This window comes from Carcharhinus amblyrhynchos, chromosome 1 (assembly GCF_965287045.1).
Source record: "Carcharhinus amblyrhynchos chromosome 1, sCarAmb.v2.hapA, whole genome shotgun sequence".
NCBI lineage: Eukaryota > Metazoa > Chordata > Chondrichthyes > Carcharhiniformes > Carcharhinidae > Carcharhinus > Carcharhinus amblyrhynchos.
The window spans coordinates 40,821,428-40,845,264 of NC_137324.1; the positions used below are offsets into that span (position 1 = coordinate 40,821,428).

The 23,837-nt window shown below is 41.7% G+C and overlaps 1 protein-coding gene across 4 annotated transcripts in view; it reads left to right on the plus strand.

Annotated features, from left to right (window-relative positions):
* Positions 1–23,837, plus strand: part of kiaa1328 (KIAA1328 ortholog) — a 192,778-nt gene that overhangs the window by 57,144 nt on the left and 111,797 nt on the right. For all 4 annotated transcript variants that reach the window (XM_080214587.1, XM_080214671.1, XM_080214751.1 and 1 more), the window contains one exon: positions 7,430–7,548. In XM_080214587.1, coding sequence (XP_080070713.1) covers positions 7,430–7,548 — 119 coding nt within the window. The remainder of the gene's footprint in view (positions 1–7,429; positions 7,549–23,837) is intronic.

Here is a 23,837-nt window from a genome sequence, read left to right on the forward strand (position 1 = left end):
TATATAATCTGTTCTGAATTCTGCCGGACAAGAAGCTTAGGGGGTGGGAGGCTTGGTTGTTGAAAGTTAAAGGGAGAGAGATGGGTGGGGTTGTGGAGGTTAGCTTTACCATGAAAGATATTCACATCTGTGATCAATGACCAAGGCAGCTGTGTTAATATTGAATAGACTGTTAATCTCTAAGTCGGAGGGAGATGTTAAGCATGTTATGCTTTGTGAATGGATAAACTTCAAACTGTCTATTTAATTCAAAAATAGGATGGAGCTGGGGGATCTTGAGTTGCATTTAACTAATTTCTATCTGGATACAGGGCCCATGTGATTCATGTTATCATGAACATGGGCTTTGAGAGGTGAAGAATCCATAATAAGCCATCATAGTACTGGGTTCCAGTGTTTTTCTGAAGGGATCCCTGAACCTCAGACAGATCAGTCTGCAAGAACCTGAAAGAGAGGGAACAGAGACAGGTAAAATGCTGGAGCATGTTAGTCATCACATGAAAAGTGAATGCTTACTTGCACTTGGGGACCAAGTTTGAAAGGATTTAAACAAGGTTATAAGATTCACCTAACTTGGCTAGAGAGAAGAATTTCAAATATGTCCCCCGTCATGAAAGTCAATATGGGAATTAGAAGTAATCTGGCTAAAAAAGGAAGCATTGTGTCAGTTGTTAAGAATAACTTTGGAGTGGCATCAGATACTTTTTTTGAGGTCACACAAGACCTTGTGCAACAGTTGATGATATTCCTGGCACTTATCTGGAACTTTGGTGCCTCACGATGGGTGAAAGCTGCACTGCAATTCCAAAAGGAGTCTCTGGGCTACTTGGAGGAAGCGGCCGAGGAGAATTCTTGCAGTGATCTTCCTGTGGCAGATAGCATAGAAACTCCTCTGCAGTTATCTCAAATGGATTTGTCTCCCTGGAATGTAGTCATGATCACAGCAGTCCTGAGACCCCCGACATGTATTCCTTCCAGATGGGGACATGAAATCGTGCAGCCATACCAGGATGGTATCTCCATGTTTCAGAATTTCAGCAGACAACTCCATCTGATTTTGGAGCAAGATTCAGGACAAAATACATCATCATCTCCTATGTGCCAGTATAGTCTTTGAGGAAGAGAGTATTTTAAGCATCCACTGATTCCCCACATCCCTATTTACTTCAGAGACTTCAATGATTTACAGCAAGCACTTCAAAGCACTGGAGAAGTACTACCAACAGTATCTTCTCACTGAGTTCCTTTGTTCATAATAGGCAGAGTACAGACCATACTTAACCAGACTGTGCTTGCAAAACCCAAAACAAAATGTCTACTGTGAGGTGTGATTCCACAATTAGGCAGCACTTGCTGAATGATCCTGAGGGTGGTTATAGCTGTACTAACAACCAATTTAAGGTCACTAATCAAGCCTATAATGTGGCTTATTTACACTTGTTAGAAATGACATACATTCATGCAGGGGCCTGTTCCCTGCAAACAAAAGCAATATGTTCAAGTGTTGTACCTTTCTTGAATTACCTGGGAGCTTGTGGAGCCTAAGGTTCCCCCATTGTTCCTCTGTGTAAGTGCCCTGGCCAATCAGAGTCGACTTGCCCACCAGTTGGTACTTCTATAGTATAGATTGTTGTGACCATTTGAAATTTGGCATTCTATCATTTGTTCTGATGACTGCAAAATGAAAAGCTTCAGCATGGTGGCATTGCTGCCTCACCGTGCCAGCCATCTGGGGTTGATTCTGGCCTTGGTGGCTATCTAGCTTTGTGAAGTTCACACGCTCTCCCGTGTCCGCATGGGTTTCCTTCGGGTGCTCTGGTTTCCTCCCACAGTTCAAAGATGTGCAGATTAGGTGGATTAACCATGGTAAATGTATGCGGTTATGGGGAGACGATGGAGGGTGCGCTTATTTGATGCTTATTTGGAGAGTTGGTACAGGTGTGATGAGCTGAATGGCCTCCTTCTGTATTGTAGGGATTCTATTCTCTGCTTGCGTCACTGTCTGTGTGGAGTTTGCACGTTCTCTCCATGTCTGCGTGGGTTTCCTCTGGGTGCTCTGGTTTCCTCTCACATTCTGAAAGACATGCTGGTTAGATACATTGATCCCAACAGGCACCAGACTGTGGCAACTAAGGGAATTTCACCGTAACTTCATTGCAGTGTTAATGTAACGCTTACTTGTGATTAATAAATAAACTTTACTGTAGGCATTCTATAATTCAATGATCATGTTTCTTTTCAGCAACATCTAGAATTTGAATACTGTTTTATTCCAAAGAGATTTTGGAAACAAAATATCAAAAACAAAAGCTCAGTGAGTAAATGCAAGTCATTCATTGAGATGATCTGCAGAGGGCAGCAGTCACCATGTTTTGCACCTTTGTACTGTAATCAAAAACTTCACTTTTTTTGTATCTTTCAATCTCTTATTAGTCAAATTCAAAAAGGTTTTCTACATCCTGAGGCTCCTTACATTATATTGTATTTTATGAAGAAAGTTCAAGAATATGAATTAGTGCCTTGTTTTATTTGAAATTTTATTTCCAGAACTCGAGAAAAATTTGGATTTGTTTATTGTCATTATCTGCTGCCTTTATTCTTAAATATATGGTGTCAGATAAGAAATTAGCCATTATTTTGGGAGGGTAAGTGTTGCTTGGAGAGAATGCCCGCAGAGACTGGCAGATAATTTCACAACAGCAATAACCTTTGCTTGATTGAAGCAATTTTGATTGAAGTGATTATATTCAGGGCACTTTAGGGACAGACAAGTGTGAGCATGTGTATGCTGCAGTTTGTCCTTGAAAAATGTGCCAATGCTGCTGTGGAAAACATAAAAAGGTTTATACATTCAACTCAAGCTTTGCAAATAACCACAAACCATTTGTGAGACCCTGCAGAATTAACAATTGGGTTTGGTTTCATTTATTCTCAAGAGTCAGATTTGACAGCTAACAAATGGCTGGCCTTTTAGGTCAAGTTATTAGCCCTTTGTCAAAATATTCCGAGACTACATTGGTTTGGTAGAAGTGGAATTGACTGTAGAATTTCAGTTTGAGTACAACATCAACATTGAGCCAAAGAGTAACTCAAGTGATTCACTTGATTTGAAGAGGCTGGAGTCTCAGAGGTACAGATTCTACTAGCCACTTTTTTGAAAGTATTTGAGTTCTCTCCTATGCTGAAGGTGGTCTTTCCAGTTTTGGAGGGCTTCCACTCTTGTACATTCCAGTCAATTGAGGTTGAGTGGCATTAGTTTGGTGAATCTCTGAAGTGTTCCTAATCGCTCTGTGCTTTCAACTGAAAGGTGGAAGCAAAGGGCGAATGGAAAACGTATGCAATTTAACAACAGAACCATGACAAACCCCTGAAGCTCAAACAGGTTGGTCTATATGCTGTTAAGTTTACTTGTTGCTTTATCCTGTCTGAATTTGGTGAAACTGGAGGCTTGGAGTGTTTAAATTTAAGTTCTTGTCTCATTGGTGGTTAAGTTTTTTTTTTAGTTTATTTATTAGTCTCACAAGTAGACTTACATTAGTACTGCAGTGAAGGTACTGTGAAAATCCCCTAGTCTCCACACTCCGGCACCTGGTCGGGTACACTGAGGGAGCATTTAGCATGACTGGTACACCTAACAAACACATCTTTCGGATTATGGGAGGAATCCGGAGCACCTGGAGGAAACCCATGCAGAAATGGGGAGAACGTGCAGACTCGAATCCGGGAAAGTGACCCAAGCTGGGACTCGAATCCGGGGCCCTGGCGCTGTGATGCAACAGTGCCAACCACTGTGCCGCCATGCAGCCCACACAGTCTGCAGGTTTCTGCTGTTGTTGCCACAGGATTCATATGGCTAGTCCAGTTCAGCTTCTGATCCATGGTAATCCCCAGAATATTGATAGTGGGAGATTCAGTGATGGTAATGCCATTGGTTGTCAAGGGTAGATAGTTAGATTCTGTCTTGTTGGCCATGGTCACTTTGATTTGATTTATTATTGTGACATATATGAGCATACAATGAAAAGTATTGTTTCTTGTGCAATACACAGATAAAGCATATCGTTCATAGAGAAGAAAAGGAGAGAGTGCAGAATATAGTCTAATTGTCATTAGCTCGAGTGTAGAGAAAGATCAACTTAATGCAACGTAAGTCCATTCAAAAGTCTGACAGCAGCAGGAAAGAACCTGTTCTTGAGTTGGTTGGTACGTGACCTCACACTTTTGTATCTTTTTCTCGATGGAAGAAGGTGGAAGAAAGGATGTCCAGGGTGTGTAGGATCCTTAATTATGCTGACTGCTTTGCTGAGACAGTGGGAAGTGTAGGCAGAGTCAATTTTCAAGATGGGAGGCTGGTTTGCATGATAGATTGGATTACATACTACCGTTTATAGTTCCTCGTGGCCTTGGGCAGAGCAGGAGCCATACCAAGCTGTGAGACAACCAGAAAGAATGCTTTCTATGGTGTAAAAATTCGCGAGAGTCAGAGCTGACATGTCAAATTTCCTTTGTCTTACGAGAAAGTAGAGGCATTGGTGGGCTTTCTTAACTATTGTGTTGGCATGGGGGGACTAGGATAGATTTCTGGTGATCTGGACACCTAAAAACTTGAAGCTCTTGACTATTTTTACTTCATCCCCATTGTTGTGGACAGGGGCATGTTCTCCTTTACTCTTCCTGAAGTTGATGACAATCTCCTTCGTTTTGTTGACATTGAGGGAGAGATTATTGTTGCTGCACCAGTTCACCGGATTCACTATCTCATTCCTGTATTCCAGCACGTCATTGAACATAAGAACATAAGAAATAGGAGCAGGAGTAGGCCATCTAGCCCTTCGAGCCTGCCCCGCCATTCAATAAGATCATGGCTGATCTGTCGTGGCTCAGTTCCACTTTCCCGCCCTCTCCCCATAACCCTTAATCCCCTCTCTTATCAAGAACCCATCAACCCGCTTCTTAAAAATATTTAGCGAGGCAGCCTCCACCACTTCAACGGGCAGAGAATTCCAGAGATTCACCACCCTTTGAGTGAAGAAGTTCCTCCTCAACTCCGTTCTAAACCGCCTCCCCCTTATCTTGAGGCTGTGCCCCCTAGTCCTACTGTCTTTTTTGAGCGGGAAGAGTCTCTCCACCTCTATCCTATCCATCCCATTCATCATCTTATACGTCTCAATGAGACCTCTCCTCATAGCTCAATCCCCTCAACTCCGGTATCAGCCTAGTAAACCTCCTCTGCACTCCCTCCAGGGCCAAAATATCCTTGCGCAGGTGCGGCGCCCAAAACTGCACACAGTACTCCAGCTGCGGCCTCACCAATGCCCTATACAGCTGCAGCAAGACCTCCCTACTTTTATATTCAATCCCCCTCGCTATGAAGGCCAGCATCCCATTCGCCTTCCTGACCACCTGCTGCACCTGCAAGCTGGGTTTTTGCGACTCATGCACAAGGACCCCGAGGTCCCTCTGCACCGTCGCCTGCTGCAGTTTTTCGATCCAACCCACTACAGTGGTGTCCTCAGCCAACTTGAAAATTGAATTGGAGGGGAATTTGGCCACACAGGCATAGATGTATAAGGAGTATAATAGGAGGCTGAGAACACAGCTTTGTAGGGCACCGGTGTTGAGGATGATTGTGGAGGAGGTGTTGGTGCCTATCCTTACTGCTTGTGGTCTGAGAGTTAGGAAGTTCAGGATCCAGTCGCAGAGGGGGGTGCTGAGGCCCAGGCCATGGAGTTGGGAGTTGAGTTTTGTGGGAATAATAGTGTTGAAGGCTGAGCTGTAGTCAATAAATAGGAATCTGACATAGGTGTTTTTGTTATCCAGGTGTTCCAGGGTTGAGTGCAGGGCCAGGGAGATGGCGTTTGCTGTGGACCTGTTGCGGAGGTAGGCAAACTGTAGTGGATCCAAATAGTCCTGGAGGCTGGAATTGATCTGTGCCGTGCCCAGCCTTTCGAAGCACTTCATAATGATGGAGGTCAGAGCCACTGATTGATAGTTATTAAGGCATGCTGCTTGATTTTTCTTAGGTACTGGAAAGATGGTCGTCTTCTTGAAGCAGATAGGGACCTCAGATTGTTATAAAGAGAGGTTGAAGATGTCTGTGATTACCCCTGCCAGCTGATCCGCGCAGGATCTGAGTGGTGGTCTAGGTACCCCACCTGGGCCAGTCACTTTCTGTGGGTTAACCTTTGAGAAAGCTGTTCTGACATCTGCAAAGGTAACCCTGGATACAGATTCATCCAGGGCTTCTAGAGTGGAGGGCATGCTCTCACTGATCTCTTGCTTAAAACAGGCGTAGAATGCATTGAGCTCATTGCGACTTGAAAGCTAATTGTCATTTAACAGTCCATGCCTGAATGTTGTTCAGATCTTGCTACATATTGACATGATCTGGTTCATGAAGAGTCGCAAATGACATTGAACGTTGTTGCAATCAATAATGAACATTCCTACTTCTGAGCTTATCACGGAGGGAAGTTTATTGATGAAGCAGCTGAAGAGGTTGAGCTGAGGACAGAATGTTGGCCAGAACCCTGGGAGAGGGTTCTTAATTTTCTTCAGACAGTATTGTATGAATGTTTATAGCAACTCCATCACACACACGTTATTGTGCAATGATGGGGTGCTGCATCGCTGTATTAGTTAATTGACTTTTGAAAGACAGCACTCATAATAGTACAGCATTCTGTTACTGCTGAGATGTTTACATGATGGCAGGGTTTTCATGAAAAATCTGTTAACTGCGGTGTAATGTCCCCTTTTTAAAGGCCTATTTGTAATTCTGAAATGCATCCCACGACCATAATATGACATTGTATTATTTGAAAAGCAAATAGTTCTCCCAGTGTCTGCCAATATTCCTTCCCCAAATGAACATCATATCAGATTTACTGCTCATTTATCTCCTTTGTAAGTTAGTTGCAGGCTTTGCCGACATAGCAACAGTGATTGTACTTTAATTTATTAGTTGTGCAGTACTTTGGGATGTTGTGAGAATATATAAAGTGCTGGTTAAATGTAATTTGTTTTTCTTTTATTGAAAAAAATGCAGAAATATTCATTAGTACCCTGAAACATAACCAATCAAAAGTGAATCATTCACTAGTTATTGAAAGCTTCCAGATGCAATATTAGATTATTAAATAAATGGTGCAGCTGCCATATTCTTCCTTTTATTTTAGTTTATTTATTCGTGAGTGTTTCTGGTAAAATGAGCTTAAATTGCCCATCTGTAATCTTCCTTGAGAGATGAGTGATTTGCTACCTTTGTGAAGCCATTTTATGCTGAATAAAGCTTCTGCCCTCTTGAACCTGTCTCTTCGTTTTGAGAGGAAATGGTTACTTTCTAATGTCTTTGTAATGTCATTGAAATAGCAGTGCATGTTTTACTTTTTTCTCCCTATTGTGCTATTTCCTTTGACCCACTTTGTACCTTTGCAACAGCAGTATAAAAAATGCCAGGAACTCGTGAACATTTACCAGAATTATCTGTCTGAACAGAAAGAAAAACCAAACCAATCCTCGCCTGAGTTCAACAACAATAAGCAAAAGGTAAGCTCCAAACTTCTCAGATGGGACGGAATAGTTAGAGTCATAGATGGTTACAGCATGGAAATAGGCCTATCAGCCCAACTTGTCCATGCAAGCCAGTTTTTACCACTGAGCCATTCCCACTTGTGTGCATTGGGCCCACATCCCTCTATACCCATCTTACCCATGTAACTATCTAAATTGTTTTAAAAGACAAAATTGTACCCGCCTCTACTACTACCTCTGGCAGTCCATCCCAGACACTCATCATCCTCTGTGTGAAAAAATTGCCCCTCTGGACCCTTTCGTATCTCTCCCCTCTCACCTTAAATCTACGCTTTCTAGTTTTAGACTACCCTACCTTTTGGGAAAAGATGTTGACTATCTACCTTATCTATGGCCCTTATTATTTTATAGACCTCTATAAGATCACCCTTAATCGTCCTATGCTCCAGGGGAAAACAGTCCAGTCTATCCAGCCTCTCATTATAACTTAAACCATTAAATCCTGGTAGCATCCTAGTAAATCTTTCCTGCATTCTTTCTAGTTTAATAATATCCTTTCTATAAGAGGGTGACCAGAATTGTATATGGTATTTGAAGTGTGGCCTTACCACTGTCTTGTACAGCTTCAAGACACCCCAACTTTTGTATTCAATGTTCTGACCAATGAAACCAAGCATGCCAAATGTCTTCTTCACCACCCTGGCCACTTTGACTCCACTTTTAAGGAGCCATGAACCTGTACCCTTAGATCTCTTTGTTCTATAATTATTCCCAATGCCATACCATTACCTGAGTAAGTCTTGCCCTGTTTTGATCTATCAAAATGCATCACCTCACATTTATCCAAACTAAACTCCATCTGCCATTCGTTGGCCTGGTTGATCAAAATCCCGTTGCAATCCTAGATAATCTTCTTCACTGTCCACTATGCCACAAATCTTCGTGTCTTCTACAAACTTACTAACCATGTCTCCTAAAATCTCATCCAAATCATTAATATAGATGACAAATAACAAAGGACCCAGCACTGACCCCTGAGACACACTGCTGGTAACTGGTCTCCAGCTTTAAAAACAACCCTCTACCACCACCCTCTATCTTCTGTCATCAAGCCAATTTTGCATCCAATTGGCTACCTCACCCTGGATCCTGTGAGATTTAACCGTGTGCAGCAATCTACCATACAGTACCTTGTCAGAGGCTTTGCTAAAATCCATGTAGACAATGTTGACTGCACTGCCCTCATCTACCAGCTTGGTTACCCCTTCAAAAAAATCAATCAAATTTGCAACACATGATTTTCCAGAAACAAAGCCATGCTGACTGTCCCTAATCAGTCCTTGCTTCTCTAAATACCTATAGATCCTATCTCTCAGAATACCTTATAACAACTTACATACTACAGACATTAGGCTCACCAGCTTGTAGTTCCTAGGCTTTTCCCTGCAACCCTTCTTAAGCAAAGGCACAACATTTGCCAGCCTTCAATCTTCAGGCACCTTAATTGTGGCTGTTGATGATTCAATATCTCTGCTAGGCGTCCCGCAATTTCCTCCCTAGTCTCCCACAATGTCCTGGGATACACTTCATCGGCTTTAAGACTTCCAGCACCACCTCTTCTGTTATGTGTACACCCCTCAAGACATCACCATTTATTTCCCCAAGTTCCCTAACGTCCATGCCTTTCTCAAGAGTAAATACTGATGAGAAGTTCATTTAAGATCTTACCCATCTCTTGTGGATCTGCACATAAATGACCTTGTTGATCCTTAAGAGGCCCCACTCTCTCCCTAGTTACTCCTTTGTCCTGGTCAGTAGAGAGAACTGAAAAGCTAAATGTATGTTTGCACCTACAGAAGATAAACTTATTCAGTCAACTTGACGAGAATTTAATGGGGATTCTGCTTGAGCGCTTGTTGGTTGTAACAAAAGAATAATGAGATGCTAGTTATGTTTCTGCCATATTAGACTCGTCTGCAGGTCAAGGAAGCATGAGGTTGTGTTCTCCTGGGCCCTAAGGCCTCGAAGCAGCAAAGTACATTTTTCCAGAAGAAGAATTATTTTCTTAAAACAAATAAATTTCACATAGATAAGAAAGCAAAACAGTGCAGATAATGGGAATCAGAAATAAAAACAAAAGTGCTAGTAATACTTCGCAATATTTCCAGCATTTTCATTTTATTTCAAATTTTACCTAAATGTTAGAGAGAGTTATATTCAGGATACCATTTTTTAAATGCAAATGCTAGTTTACACCTGTTAAACTTGTGCATATACTAAGTAAAATTATCTGATTTTTATATACGTTTGCTTAATAACAAGGCATGTTATTTCAAGGACAGTTATATTCTTTTGCTGTGCTTGCTATGGCATGTTGCACATACGGTATGCGACGTGGATATTGACTGATTTTAACATGGCAACAATATTAATTATATTATACCCAATTGAGTACAATACTAATTTATATATAAAAGTCCTTCACACGTCAGATGTCACACATAAAAGTTTCTGTGCTACATGTTCGTCGTAAAATTTGCTGGTTTAATCTGATTTTGGGGAGGAGCTGTGTTATTATGGGCTGCTAAAAACTTGATGGAAGCTTCCATAGGAACAAAAATTGCTTTCTGTTCAACCTCAGATTTGTGTTAAGAGCTAAATTTCTGCAAAAATTACCAAGTTAAAATTTTACGGATTAATGTAGGACCAGGAAATTTAAATTGGTTAAAGGGTAGGAAACATTTGGTACTTGCTATTATGTTAAGGTGTGAGGCATTGCTGTAGTCATGAGTAGTACAGGGAAAAAAAACTGATGACTTATCAGGAAACTGAGCAAGAGGGTGCAGTAAATAAATAAATTACAGATTTAGTGTTAACATTCCAAGTTCTTTACTCACATGTGACATGAGATTCTAAGTTGAATATTTGTTGCAAAAGCATGTTGTCATTTAAGCAACGCTGTCATGATCCAATTTGATATTATTGGATGGGAAGGTGCCAGAATGGAACCCTGGCTAAAAGACCGTAACTTTTACTTTTTTTGAAAATGTGGATGAGCAAAGTCACAGGATTGCCAGGTAGTTTTCAATATCAGAAACCAAAACATATATTAAATATGGAAAGTTTAACTGTAATATACTCCTTCACTCCCACTTGTTTACACAAATATATGCAGATTTTAAGGATAGCAGTCTATAAAATATATCTTGTGCCATAAGCTATTTACCATTTATATAGATGATCTGGAGGAGGGAACCGAGTGTAGGGTGTCGAAATTTGTTGATGACACCAAGATTGGGGGAAAGGCAAATTATGCGGAGGGTGTGGAGAGTCTGCAGAAGGATCTAGATAGGCTGGGCGAATAGGCCAGGAAATGGCAAATGGAATTTAATGTTGGCAAGTGTGAGGTGGTCCACTTTGGTAGGAAGAATGGTAGGAAGGACTATTACTTACGTGGCGAAAAACTGCAGCAGGCGACGGTGCAGAGGGACCTCGGGGTCCTTGTGCATGAGTCGCAAAAACCCAGCTTGCAGGTGCAGCAGGTGGTCAGGAAGGCGAATGGGATGCTGGCCTTCATAGCGAGGGGGATTGAATATAAAAGTAGGGAGGTCTTGCTGCAGCTGTATAGGGCATTGGTGAGGCCGCAGCTGGAGTACTGTGTGCAGTTTTGGGCGCCGCACCTACGCAAGGATATTTTGGCCTTGGAGGGAGTGCAGAGGAGGTTTACTAGGCTGATACCGGAGTTGAGGGGGTTGAGCTATGAGGAGAGGCTGAATAAACTAGGCTTGTACTCGTTAGAGTTTAGAAGAATGAAGGGAGATCTCATTGAGACGTATAAGATGATGAATGGGATGGATAGGATAGAGGTGGAGAGACTCTTCCCGCTCAAAAAAGACAGTAGGACTAGGGGGCAGAGCCTCAAGATAAAGGGGAGGCGGTTTAGAACGGAGTTGAGGAGGAACTTCTTCACTCAAAGGGTGGTGAATCTCTGGAATTCTCTGCCCGTTGAAGTGGTGGAGGCTGCCTCGCTAAATATTTTTAAGAAGCTGGTTGATGGGTTCTTGATAAGAGAGGGCATTAAGGGTTATGGGGAGAGGGAGGGAAAGTGGAACTGAGCCACGACAGATCAGCCATGATCTTATTGAATGGCGGGGCAGGCTTGAAGGGCTAGATGGCCTACTCCTGCTCCTAGTTCTTATGTTCTTATGTCATAGATCTGCCTAGTAACATCAGTAACAAGAATTTAACAAAGTATGATAGAATTTGATTTATTGTCACTTGTATTGGTATACAGTGAAAAGTATTGATTTTTTGTGCGCTATACAGTTCTTAGAGTATAGAGGGGAGAAGGAAAGGAGAGAGTGCAAAATATTGCCAGCAACAGATAGAAATCTGCCTAGCGATAGCAGTAGACAGTATTCAAAAGGCATAATGAGATGTGATTTTTCCCAGTAACGACATTAGCAGGCATTTAGGAAACAACTTAAAAGTCAGTGGCAGTATACACATGCTAATTTTCTAGAGTCAAGGAATTTGAGATGTGGAGATGCCGGCATTGGACTGAGGTAAAAACAGAAAGAAGTCTCACAACATTAACTTAAAGTCCGACAGGTTTATTTGTAGCAAATGCCACAAGCTTTCAGAACACGCTGTTCCTTTGTCAGGTGAGTGGGAGTTCTGATCACAAACAGGGCACAAAGACACAAACTCAATTTACATGAATAATGGTTCGAATGTGAATCTTTACAGCTAATCAAGTCTTAAAGGTACAGACTGTGTGAGTGGAGAGAGCATTAAGCACAGGTTAAAAAGATGTGTATTGTTTCCAGACAGGAAAGTTAGTGAGATTTTGCAAGTCCAGGCAAGTTGTGGGTGTTACAGATAGTGTGACATGAACCCAAGATCCAGATTGAGGCCGTCCTCGTGTACGGAACTTGGCTATCAGTCTCTACTCAGCGACTCTGCGCTGTCATGTGTCGTGAAGGCAGCCTTGGAGAACGCTTACCTGAAGATCAGAGTCCGAATGCCCATGTTCAGGGTGGAAGCTGTAGTGTGCCCCAACAGGAAGAGAACAGTCTTGCCTGGTGATTGTCGAGGGCTTGTCTGTAGGGAATGGCTTCTTTAATGTGTTTAGGTGGAAGCTGTAGAAGCAGAACATGGTGAGGTTATCTGTGGGCATGCGGTACAGTGAGGTGCAGCAAACTATCCAGCCTTCAGGAGAATAGTGACCACAACACTTACAGCAACCTCTGTAAGACGTGCCAGATCATCGAAACGGATGCCATCATCTCACGTGACAACACCATCCACCAGGTACACGGTACATACTCTTGTGACTCGGCCAACGTCGTCTACCTGATATGCTGCAGGAAAGGATGTTCTGAGGCTTGGTACGTTGGGGAAACTATGCAGACGCTATGACAACGGATGAATGAACACCGTTCGACAATCACCAGGCAAGACCGTTCTCTTCCTGTTGGGGAACACTACAGCTTCCACCCTAAACGTGGGCATTCGGTCTCTGATCTTCGGGTAAGTGCTCTTCAATGTGGTCTTCATGACATACGACAGCGCAGTCACTGAGCGGAGACTGATAGCCAAGTTGAGCACACATGAGGACGGCCTCAATCGGGATCTTGGGTTCATGTCACACTATCTGTAACACCCACAACTTGCCTGGACTTGCAAAATCTCACTAACTTTCCTGTCTGGAAACAATACACATCTTTTTAACCTGTGCTTAATGCTCTCTCCACTCACATAGTCTGTACCTTTAAGACTTGATTAGCTGTAAAGATTCACATTCGAACCATTATTCATGTAAATTGAGTTTGTGTCTTTGTGCCCTGTTTGTGATCAGGGCTCCCACTCACCTGACGAAGGAACAGTGTGTTCTGAAAGCTTGTGGCATTTGCTACAAAGAAACCTGTTGGACTTTAAGCTGGTGTTGTGAGACTTCTTAAGGAATTTGCAATGCAGATAACCAAAGACACAGAATGAAGAGTCAGAGAGGAAAAATGGTGTAATTGCCAGCAGTCTTAGAAGCAGGCAGGGCAGTTTACCTCTCAGCTGAAAGGCCAGTCTACAATTCACAAGCAGGAGGCTAGGTTCACATCTAAGCCTTAGTGACAATGTAGTACAGACACCTTTGTAAAGGCAGTTTAAATATCTTTGCTGGACTAAGGAAAGATGTTTTCCCAATCTTGATTCTCAGCCCTATCGTGCGATAACTATAAGCTGGACTTGACTTGTAGATTTATTTGGGTGTTGTTTGGGATGGAGGAAGCCTTGAGGACTTCAGAGATTATAGATATATTTTGGAACAAGGGGTAATTTTTACATAAGCTGCATGTGTGTTTAGTGATTCATATACTTATTTGTCTTAGAATATTGTTCTGTTTGTATGTATTTATCCTAGTTGAATAAGTAGTTCTCTTAAATGGTCATGCAGTGACAGGACTGGTAATTCTCACTGGGGTTTCATGTGATTCCTCACACCATTCCAGATCAAAACTATACATCACCGATTTGATATTTCAAATTGGGATACTCTCTCAGATAACATCAGTGTGGTTCATGATAGTAAGTACATAGTTCCTGTAAACCAACAGGCCAGCTATGCTTAGATAAACTTCACTCTGAAACCACATGGCAAATTCCACCCTGATTGGATTTCTCCTCCAATCCCCCCAGGTCATTATTATACTGTGAACCAACTGGCCTCACTGGCTTTTATATGAGTGTTTCCAAACTCCATTCTCAGACAGATATGCCTTACAATCTTGAAACAACACTTTCTCTCAGCTGTTTTCAACAAGGATCCACTTCCAGGATATCTACCTGAGCCACGACACCACTGCTTCACAGGCTGTGTTAAGCTGTCACCAAACTTTTGATCTACCGCTAATGTCAGATTCCTCATTTTAAATCTGGTTACTGCAGCTGTCTCTTATCTCAGAACATTTTCTCTGCCTTTTACTTGAACAGTATCTTGCTCAAATTCCTGTTTCTTCTGTCACTTTGACTTCAATCTTCTTGGAAGCTTTCTTTTCATTCCCTGGTTTCCAGAATTGGCTGTTCTTTGATTTCTTGGATTTGCTTTCTTTGCATTACTTCATTTGCTCTGCTTCTGGCAAAGCTGTGAGAGCTGTTTCATCTCAACTGCTAAGCTCCTACTGTCTTGGGTCCAGTTAAAAACTGCATTGAAAAGTTGGTTCTAACTTAAAGGTGACCCCTGGTTGCTAAGCAACAGTTCAGTCTTTTTTCACACTTGTTTTGCTTTTCACATCATAACCTTTCAAATCACAATGCGGACACAGTTTGAAATGAAACCAAAACCCCGTTACATGCAAACACATTTGTTTGACATGAATCTAACTAACGTTTTAATCCTTTCTTATGCAGAAACACACTTAAATCTATACCTTATTTCTAATAGCAAACAATACATGCATAGATCACTTAAAATTATCCCTGCTTCCTGACACTTGGAAGATGCATAAGTGACTGGAGGTATTATGGAGAAATTAATAGTGTCTTTCTGGATGAATGTGTTGAGATGTGACAAGTGTTTTTCTCACTGTTCCCTGAACTTCCACCGTGCTTGTGTATCTATCTTCTGATCTTGAGAACTGTTCAAAATTTTGTTTAATATTATTTTGAATTTTAAAAGCACATGCCATTGATGTGACGACTTAAGTATGTGCGACTTTGTGCAAACCCATTCTTCCCTGGTGCTTTTTGTAATTTTTGTGTGTCATTATGAAAACATGCCGGAGGGCTAAGAGGAATACACATTTGTTTCACATTGCTGAAGGGAGTAGGTAAAACAGTATCTTGAGACCACACATACATAAACAGAGATTAGAATTGAGCTCTTGGTGAATCAGGAGATTTTGAGTTTGAGCCTGATACTATCTGAATGCTATGCATTATTATTGAACTGTTCTGCTGACTCAGATGTATAACAAAGATCCCCTGGAAATATTTAAGGATACTGCATCTGCCATGCATCTTCTCACTCACTCAGCTTGTCCAAATCACACTGAAGCATACGTAGAAAATAGAAATAGGAGTAGGTATTCAGCACTTAGAGCCTGCTCTGCCATTCATTTTGATCATGGCTCATCATCAAATTCAATATCCTGACCCTGCCTTCCCGCATTAACACCGTTAGCCCCAAGAGCTATATCTAATTTTTTCTTAAAATAACACATTTTGGCCTCAACTACTTTTTCTGGTAGTGAATTCCTCAGATTCACTATTCAATCTGGGTGAAGAAATTTCAGAAATTTCTCACCTTATCCTCAAACTATGACCCCTAATTCTGGACTCCCACCATGGGGAACATTCTTTCTGAATCTACCCTGTCTAATACTATTAAAATTTTTTACGTTTCTATGAGATCCCCTCTCACTCTTTCAAGCGTCAATGAATATAATCCTGACCGACTTAGTCTCTCTACCTATGGCAGTCCTGCCGTCCCAGCCATCAGCCTTGTAAGTCTTTGCTGCACACCCTCTAAGAACATCCTCCATCAGTGAAAGACACCCAAACTGCACAGAATACTCCAGATGTGACCTCACCAATGCCCTATACAATTGCTGTAAAACATCCATATTCCTATATTCATACCCAATTGTTATGAAGGCCAACATACTATTTGCCTGCTGTGCCTGAGTGCTTACTTTCAGCAACTGATGCGTAAGGACACCAAGGTCTCTTGAGTATTCACCTCCCTTAATTTACACCCATTCAAATAAAATAATGTCTTCTTATTGTTGCTACCAAAGTGGATAACCTCATATTTATACACATTGTGCTGCATCTGCCATGCAGATGCCCACGCACTCAGTCTGTCCAAATCACACATCTCTGCATCCTCCTCACAGTTCACCCAACTTTGTATCATCTGTAAATTTGGAGATACCACCTTTAGTTCTTTGGCTGACACTGGACTAGAAAAACAATCAACTTGGGTTCTGCTACAAACTGTTCAATGATCCTGCCAGAGATGCAGGTTGCTATCAGAAGGGAATAGAATTAAATAGCATGACAATATTATTCAAATGCAAAAGTGAAGGCTCACCTTTGTCCATAGAATAGTACACAACTCTAAAAGAGGAGATGTATGGGGGAGAAATTGGAAACATAGGAAACGCCTTCCTGTTTTTGTCATTTGGAATATGTTGGTATAAGGTTTTGCAACTAATCTACATTAATGTAACTACCTATTGATTGTTTAATAGCTAATGACTGAAGAAAAATATCACAAATCTTAATATTTCCTAACATTATTTGGCGGTTATTTTAACCTAAATACTCTTTTGTTAAATTAATAAGTAATTCAGAGCTGGAAGGCAAGGTGGGGTTTATAACAATTATCTGTGCATAAAAATTTAAATTTTTTTAATGCAATTTTGAAAAGGTGTGAGTTGAATTTTACTAATCTGGCATTATCTTATTGTTTTGACAGTGCTATCAGAGAAATGGTTATTATAAATTATGAGTTAATTTTAAAATACAATTATTACATTTTTCCTATACTTTGAAAAAAACTTCATTTAATAGGTTGCAGTTCGGTCACTGAATACATTGTGGCCAGAATTGCATTTTTCTTCTATTGTTATGGCCTTGTAAGAATGACCACCTCTGTTGTGACTGAGCTGTTCCTCAGTCCCTTATGTATGTGGTATTGTTCAACTACTTCATATAGGTCAGTCAATTTTTCTTCTAAAACGTTATTTAACTAATATCACAGTTTTAATTAGAAAAAGGTCCCTTTTGCATTTGAAAACCATAGAACTGTGACACAAATTGCTGACCATGTGAAGTTTAATGATAATCTAAATGTACATTAAGTTTACAACAAAGGCACAATTCACTCGATTTGTTGCACAGTTATGCCAGTCTGTACGATCGACTCTGTTCAGATAGAACATATTTTGGTTTATCTTGTAGCTGTTACTTGAGCGAACAAAAGGTGATGTTTTCCATTATGTTAACAACATATTTTATATTGGTATCCTTAATCAACGTGAATATAAAAGCTCATCAGTGTTATTCAGTTGAGGTGTCTGAATAACCATGGATATAATCTTGGTCTAACAGAGTGGTGCTTTTAATCTTTTGCTATTAAGCACAAAATCTTGCAAAATCAATATTTTATATAATCACTATTATCAGATCACAGAGAAGTGAGTTTCAATTGAGATTGTTTTGTTGGTTGAATTAAACTTATTCAGTTTCTGATGTAATAAACTTTAATGATTCTTAACCAAGCTGTAACTGGTTGTGTTAGCCTTTAACATTTTTATTGCCTCCATTTATTCGAGCTATCATTACAATGGGGACAATGTGGCTACCTACTCATGTAGGCTAAAGGAAGATAATTTGATGTTGGTTAACTGACATTTTTAAAATGTAATGCTTGTGATGAGTGTTGCTGGCAGTCAGCATTATTGCCCATCCCCAGTTGCCTTTTGAGTAGGTGGAGATGAGCTGTCTTCTTGAAATACTGCAGTCCATGTGGTGTAGATACACCCACTAACTGTTACTCATAGGGTACTCATAGCAGTATGTCCTGATTATTGTCTTTGTGGATTGGTGGTAATATTCCAAAGCTCCTTGTGACTGTGGGAGATAGGACTTGAGCTGTTTTATGCCAAGGTTATTCATGACTTCCTGCAAAATATGGAGAAAAGGCATAGTGGTAATGCTACTAGACTAGTGATCCCGAGGCCCAGGCTGATGATAATCCAATTTTTTTTGAATATCATGATTGAAACTGTCTCTACCACGCTGTCAGGCAATGCGTTCCAGATCCTAATCATTCGCTGTGTATTAAGATTTTCCTCATGTTGACCATCTTCCAAAATTCTGTAGCTTTTGGAACAGTTTCTGAAGATTGAAAGGTAGCAAATGTCACCCCATAGAAGGGAGGGAGAGAGAAAAACAGGGAGCTAAAGATCTGTTAACCTTACATCAATGGTAAGAAAAATGCTGGAATCAATTGTAAAAGATGTGGTAAATAAACACTTGGACAATTGTGATATTGGAAACATGCCCAATCTTCTAACCCTTCCTCATAAGACAAACTGCTCATTCTGCGTATCAATCTAGTTAATCTGTGAACTGTTTCCATTGTATTGACATTCATTGCTTAATAGTCCAGGTCCGAGGCGTTGAAGTTGGATGACCATGACATATACAAGAAATCCCGATACAATTTACAGAGATCCATCAAAGAGGCCATGAGATAGTACTGGACCAAGCTAGAGCCCCAGGATAGCTGCACGAGCATCCACTGACAATGGCAAGGTCTAGATGATATAAGCTACAAGGTGGAGGCGTATAGAATTACCAACAACAAATCATTCTTCCCAGATGAGCTCAACATATTCTCTGCCCGTTTTGAGCAAGAGGCCAGCGAGAAGATGTCACCTGCCCCAGAAGCCTCAGCCGAATCGGTATCCGAGGTCAGCATCGCAGATGCCAGTACTGCCGCCTTGAAAGTCAATCCATGGAAAGTGACTGGCCCAGATGGGGTACCTAGACGAGCACTCAGATCCTATTCAGACCAGCTGGCAGGGGTATTCGCACATATCTTTAACCTCCATACTCAGATGTGAGGTTCCTATCTGCTTTAAAAAGACAACCATCATCCCTGTACCAAAGAAAAGCCAGGCAGTGTACCTTAAAACTATCATTTGGCAGCTCTGACATACATCATTATGAAGTGCTTCGACAGGCTAGTCATGCACACATCAACTCCAGATTGCCTGGATCCACTACAGTTTGCCTATTGCTGCAACAAGTCCACAACTGACGCTATCTCAGAGGGGAGGGGGGAGGGAGGAGAGGAGGGGGGAGGAGGGGGGAGGGAGGAGGGGGGGGGAGGGGGGGGGCACACAGTCGTTTGCACTGCTGCCTCACACCGTCAAGGACCTGGGTTCAGTTCCAGCCTTGGGTCACGGTGTGGAGTTTGCATGTTCTGCGTAGGTTTCATCCGGGTGTTCCGGTTTCTTCCCAAGTCCAAAGATGCATGGATTGACCATTCCAAATTGGCCCTAGTGTCAGGGGATTAGTGAGATAATATGTAAGGTTATGGGGATAAGGCCTGAGTGGGCTTGTGGTTGGTGCAGACTCACTGGACTGAATGGCCGCCTCCTGCACTGGAGGGATTTCGTGATTCTATGTCAGACTCCCATCTATTAACTACAGCTCAGCCTTCAATGCCTTTATTGCAACAAAACTCATCTCCAAACTCCATGGCCTAGGTCTCGGCTCCTCCTTCCATGACTGGATCCTAGACTTTGTAACCCACAGATTACAATCAGTAAACGTAGACAGTGACACCTCCTCTTCGATTATTGTCAACACTAGTACCCCACAAGGCTGTGTCTTTAGCGCCCTACTATAGTTATGACTGTGTGGCCAAATTTTGCTCCAACTCCATTTTCTAGTTTGCTAATGACACCGCTGTAAGTGGGTCAGATCTCAAACAACGACAAGGTGGAGTACAGGAAAGAGATAGAGAATCTGGTAAGTGGTGCGATGACAATAATCTCTGCCTCACTATCCAGATCACTAACAACCTGGCCCGGTCCTTCCACGCCACGCTATGTTTAAAAAAGGTCCATCAATACCTCTACTTTTTCAGGAGAATAAGGAAATTTGGCATGTCCACTACAACTCTTACCAATATTTACAGATGCACCACAGAAAGCATTCTTTCTGGATGTATCACAGCTTGGTATGGCTCCTGCTCTGACCAAGACCGTAAGGAACTACAAAGGGCTGTGAATGTGGCCTGGTCAACCACACAAATCAGCTTACCATCCATTGACTTAATTTACTCTTCCCGGTGCCTTGCAAAAGCAGCCAGCATAATCATGGACCCCACGCAGCCTGGACACGCTCTGACTTCTGTTAGCGTGAGTGGGCGAAACGACCACGATGGACTCAAGGTGTAGTTCAATAGCGGCACAGCTTTATTTTCTTTTACGTCGATGGAGGTGCAGTCAGGACATATAATCGGACTGTCCCGAAAGCACACTAAAGACTCCCCCGCAACAGGCTACAGTTATACCTGAACTTCGGTGTAGTACTCGATTCAAATGCTAATCCTTTATTTACAGTATTTGACTTCAGCCATCCTGTCTCGATGTTTTCAAGTGTTGACGAAATTGTTTTAAGTGTGGGTTAATCGTTTTTGTCTGGTTATTAATAGTCTAGAATCTCCGGGGTTTGAACCATAGGTGTGTCATTGATCTCAAAAGAGGTTTTGAGGGGCCAGGAATGTTTCCTTAACTATGCTAATTTTAGGTGTCTCCATGGGTTGTTTGACTTTTAGAAGTGCTGATTTTGATGGGGTGGAGATTTTAGTTCCTGTAGGTACCATCCTGTCCAGCTTCCCTTATGTGCTAGCCCTCATTTGCATTCGAAAAGCATGCTCTTGCCTACTGATCGGTGTCTGTTACTTTGTGATTTTTAGTGGAGAGACTCTGAGGGTAACTTTAGTCTGCTTCCGTTTAGTGTGCCCAATTTCATAAAATTTGTTGTCCGATAACACTTCCATTGGGAAAAGGAGAGAAAAGCCTGAGATCATGTACCAACTGACTTAAGAACAGCTTCTTCCTTGCTGTCATCAGACTTTTGAATGGATCCACGATATATTAAGTTGATCTTTCTCGACACTCTTGCTATGACGGGAACACTATATTTTTCACCCTCTTCTTTCCTTATAACTTATGTACTCAAGAACTGTATGCTTTCTGTGTAGCAAGAAACAATACTTTTCATTGCATCCCAATAGATGTGACAATAATAAATCCTTCTTTAAATAAGGAGACCAAAACTCCATACACTATTCAGGTTGTGATCTCACCTATGTCCTGAAGAATAAGATTCTGACTTTTATGTTTAATTCCTTATGTAATAAGGCTCTCATTCCATTAACCTTAATTGCTTGCTGTATCTGCATACTTAGTAACATTGTGACTTGTGTGCTAGAACACCTAGATCCCTCTGCAGCCTGAATTTCTTCATCTGTTCTCTTTTGAAGTAATACTGTGCTTATATGTTCTTTCTGCCAAGTGAACAACTTTGCATTTTCTACATTATACTCAATTTTCCAGATGTTTGCCCATTCAGTCAAGCTACCTATATCTATCTGCGTCCTCCTCCTGACTTTGTCACAAGCATATTTTCTTACCTGTTGTGCTGCCTGCAAATTTAGTTACCATGCCTTCACTCCCCTCATCTAAGTTATTGATATAAACTGTATAAAGGTTGAGGCACAGACTCCCCTGGGACTCCACTCGTCACATTTCCTCCAATCAGAAAAAAGAAACATTTATGCACACTGTTTTCTGTTTTCTGCCAACCAGTCAATCTTTTCTCCATGCTCCCCTCTACCATGACCTTTATTTTCTAAAATAACCTTTGATCAAATGCTTTCTGGAAATCCAAGTACAGCATGTCTACAGGCTCCCTTTCATCCACAGTGCATGTTACTCCTTCAAAGAACTCTAATACATTGGTTAAAAGTGATTTCCTTTTCACAAAACTGCTTGTTTGTGTTTTTTAGTTCAGTTGCACCGGCTAATCTTTGAGTTAGACCAGGCATTAATAGCATAATATTTCCTGAGTAAGTACCCAGATAGGTACCGCATGATTAGAATATTAATATGCAGGTACAGCAAGCAATGAGAAGGCTAATAGAATGATATTGTTTATTATGAGAGGATTTAAACATAAACATGTGGCCCAAATTCCTGATACTAAACTCAGGGCAGCACAAATCAGAATATTGGAAGTTTAAACTTCCTGAGAAATTATAGGACTCAGGGTCCCAGTGCACATCACTTAACTTCCATCCAGTTAACAGTTCTATGGGTGTCAGAGATTTTGGGCCAATGTTTCAGTGTAAGAGTCAGCCATTGGACTGAGATGAGGAGGAATTTATTTTTGGAAAATGTTAGCTACTCTAAATTCCTCCGCTTTTAATTTAACACTTTCCTTCACCTCCTTCGTTATCCATGGAGGATTGGGAGAGGTTTAAATGTCAACAAAGATTGACAAAGAAGTTGATAAAGAAGGGTAGGAGAAACTATGAAGCTGGGCTAGCGCTTAATATAAAAAAGGATAGCAAGAGTTTTTATAAATATATAAAAAGGAAGAGGCTGGCTAGGGTGAATGTTGGTCCTTTAGAGGATGAGAAAGGGGACCTAGTGGTAAGGGATGGGGATATGGCTAAGGTATTGAATAACTTTTTTGTTTCTGTCTTCACGGAGGAGGACGTGAATAATTTGCCGGGTGTTAGCGATGGAAAGGTGGTAGGACTGGAGGGTCTTAATGACATTACTGTTACTAGAGAGGTGGTGCTTGACAGACTGGAGGGGCTGATTGTGGACAAGTCCCTAGGACCGGATGGAATGCATCCGAGGGTTCTGAAAGAAATGGCGGAGGTGATAGTGGATGCCTTGGTGGTTATTTTCCAGACGTCGCTGGATTCCGGGGAAGTGCCGGATGATTGGAAAACGGCTAATGTTACGCCGTTGTTTAAGAAGGGTGCCAGGCAAAAGGCGGGGAATTATAGGCCGGTCAGTTTAACGTCTGTGGTAGGTAAAATGTTAGAATCTGTCATTAAGGAGGAAATTGCGAGGCATCTTGAAGGGAATTGCTTGATAGAGCAGACGCAGCACGGTTTCATTAAAGGGAAGTCGTGTCTGACAAATTTACTGGAGTTCTATGAGGATGTGTCTAGGGTGGTGGATAGAGGAGAGCCGGTGGACGTGGTCTTTCTAGATTTTCAGAAGGCGTTTGACAAAGTACCTCACAAGAGGTTATTGCATAAGGTCAAGGGACATGGAGTTGGGGGTAGGGTGTTAGCGTGGATAGAGGATTGGTTGTCAAATAGGAGGCAGAGAGTGGGGGTCAATGGGTGCTATTCGGATTGGCGGATGGTGACTAGTGGAGTACCCCAGGGGTCGGTGCTGGGGCCTCAGCTTTTTACCATTTATATAGATGATCTGGAGGAGGGAACCGAGTGTAGGGTGTCGAAATTTGCTGATGACACCAAGATTGGGGGAACGGCAAACTGTGCGGAGGGTGTGGAGAGCCCGCAGAAGGATCTAGATAGGCTGGGCGAATGGGCCAGGAAATGGCAAATGGAATTTAGTGTTGGCAAGTGTGAGGTGGTCCACTTTGGTAGGAAGAATGGTAGGAAGGACTATTACTTACGTGGCGAAAAACTGCAGCAGGCGACGGTGCAGAGGGACCTCGGGGTCCTTGTGCATGAG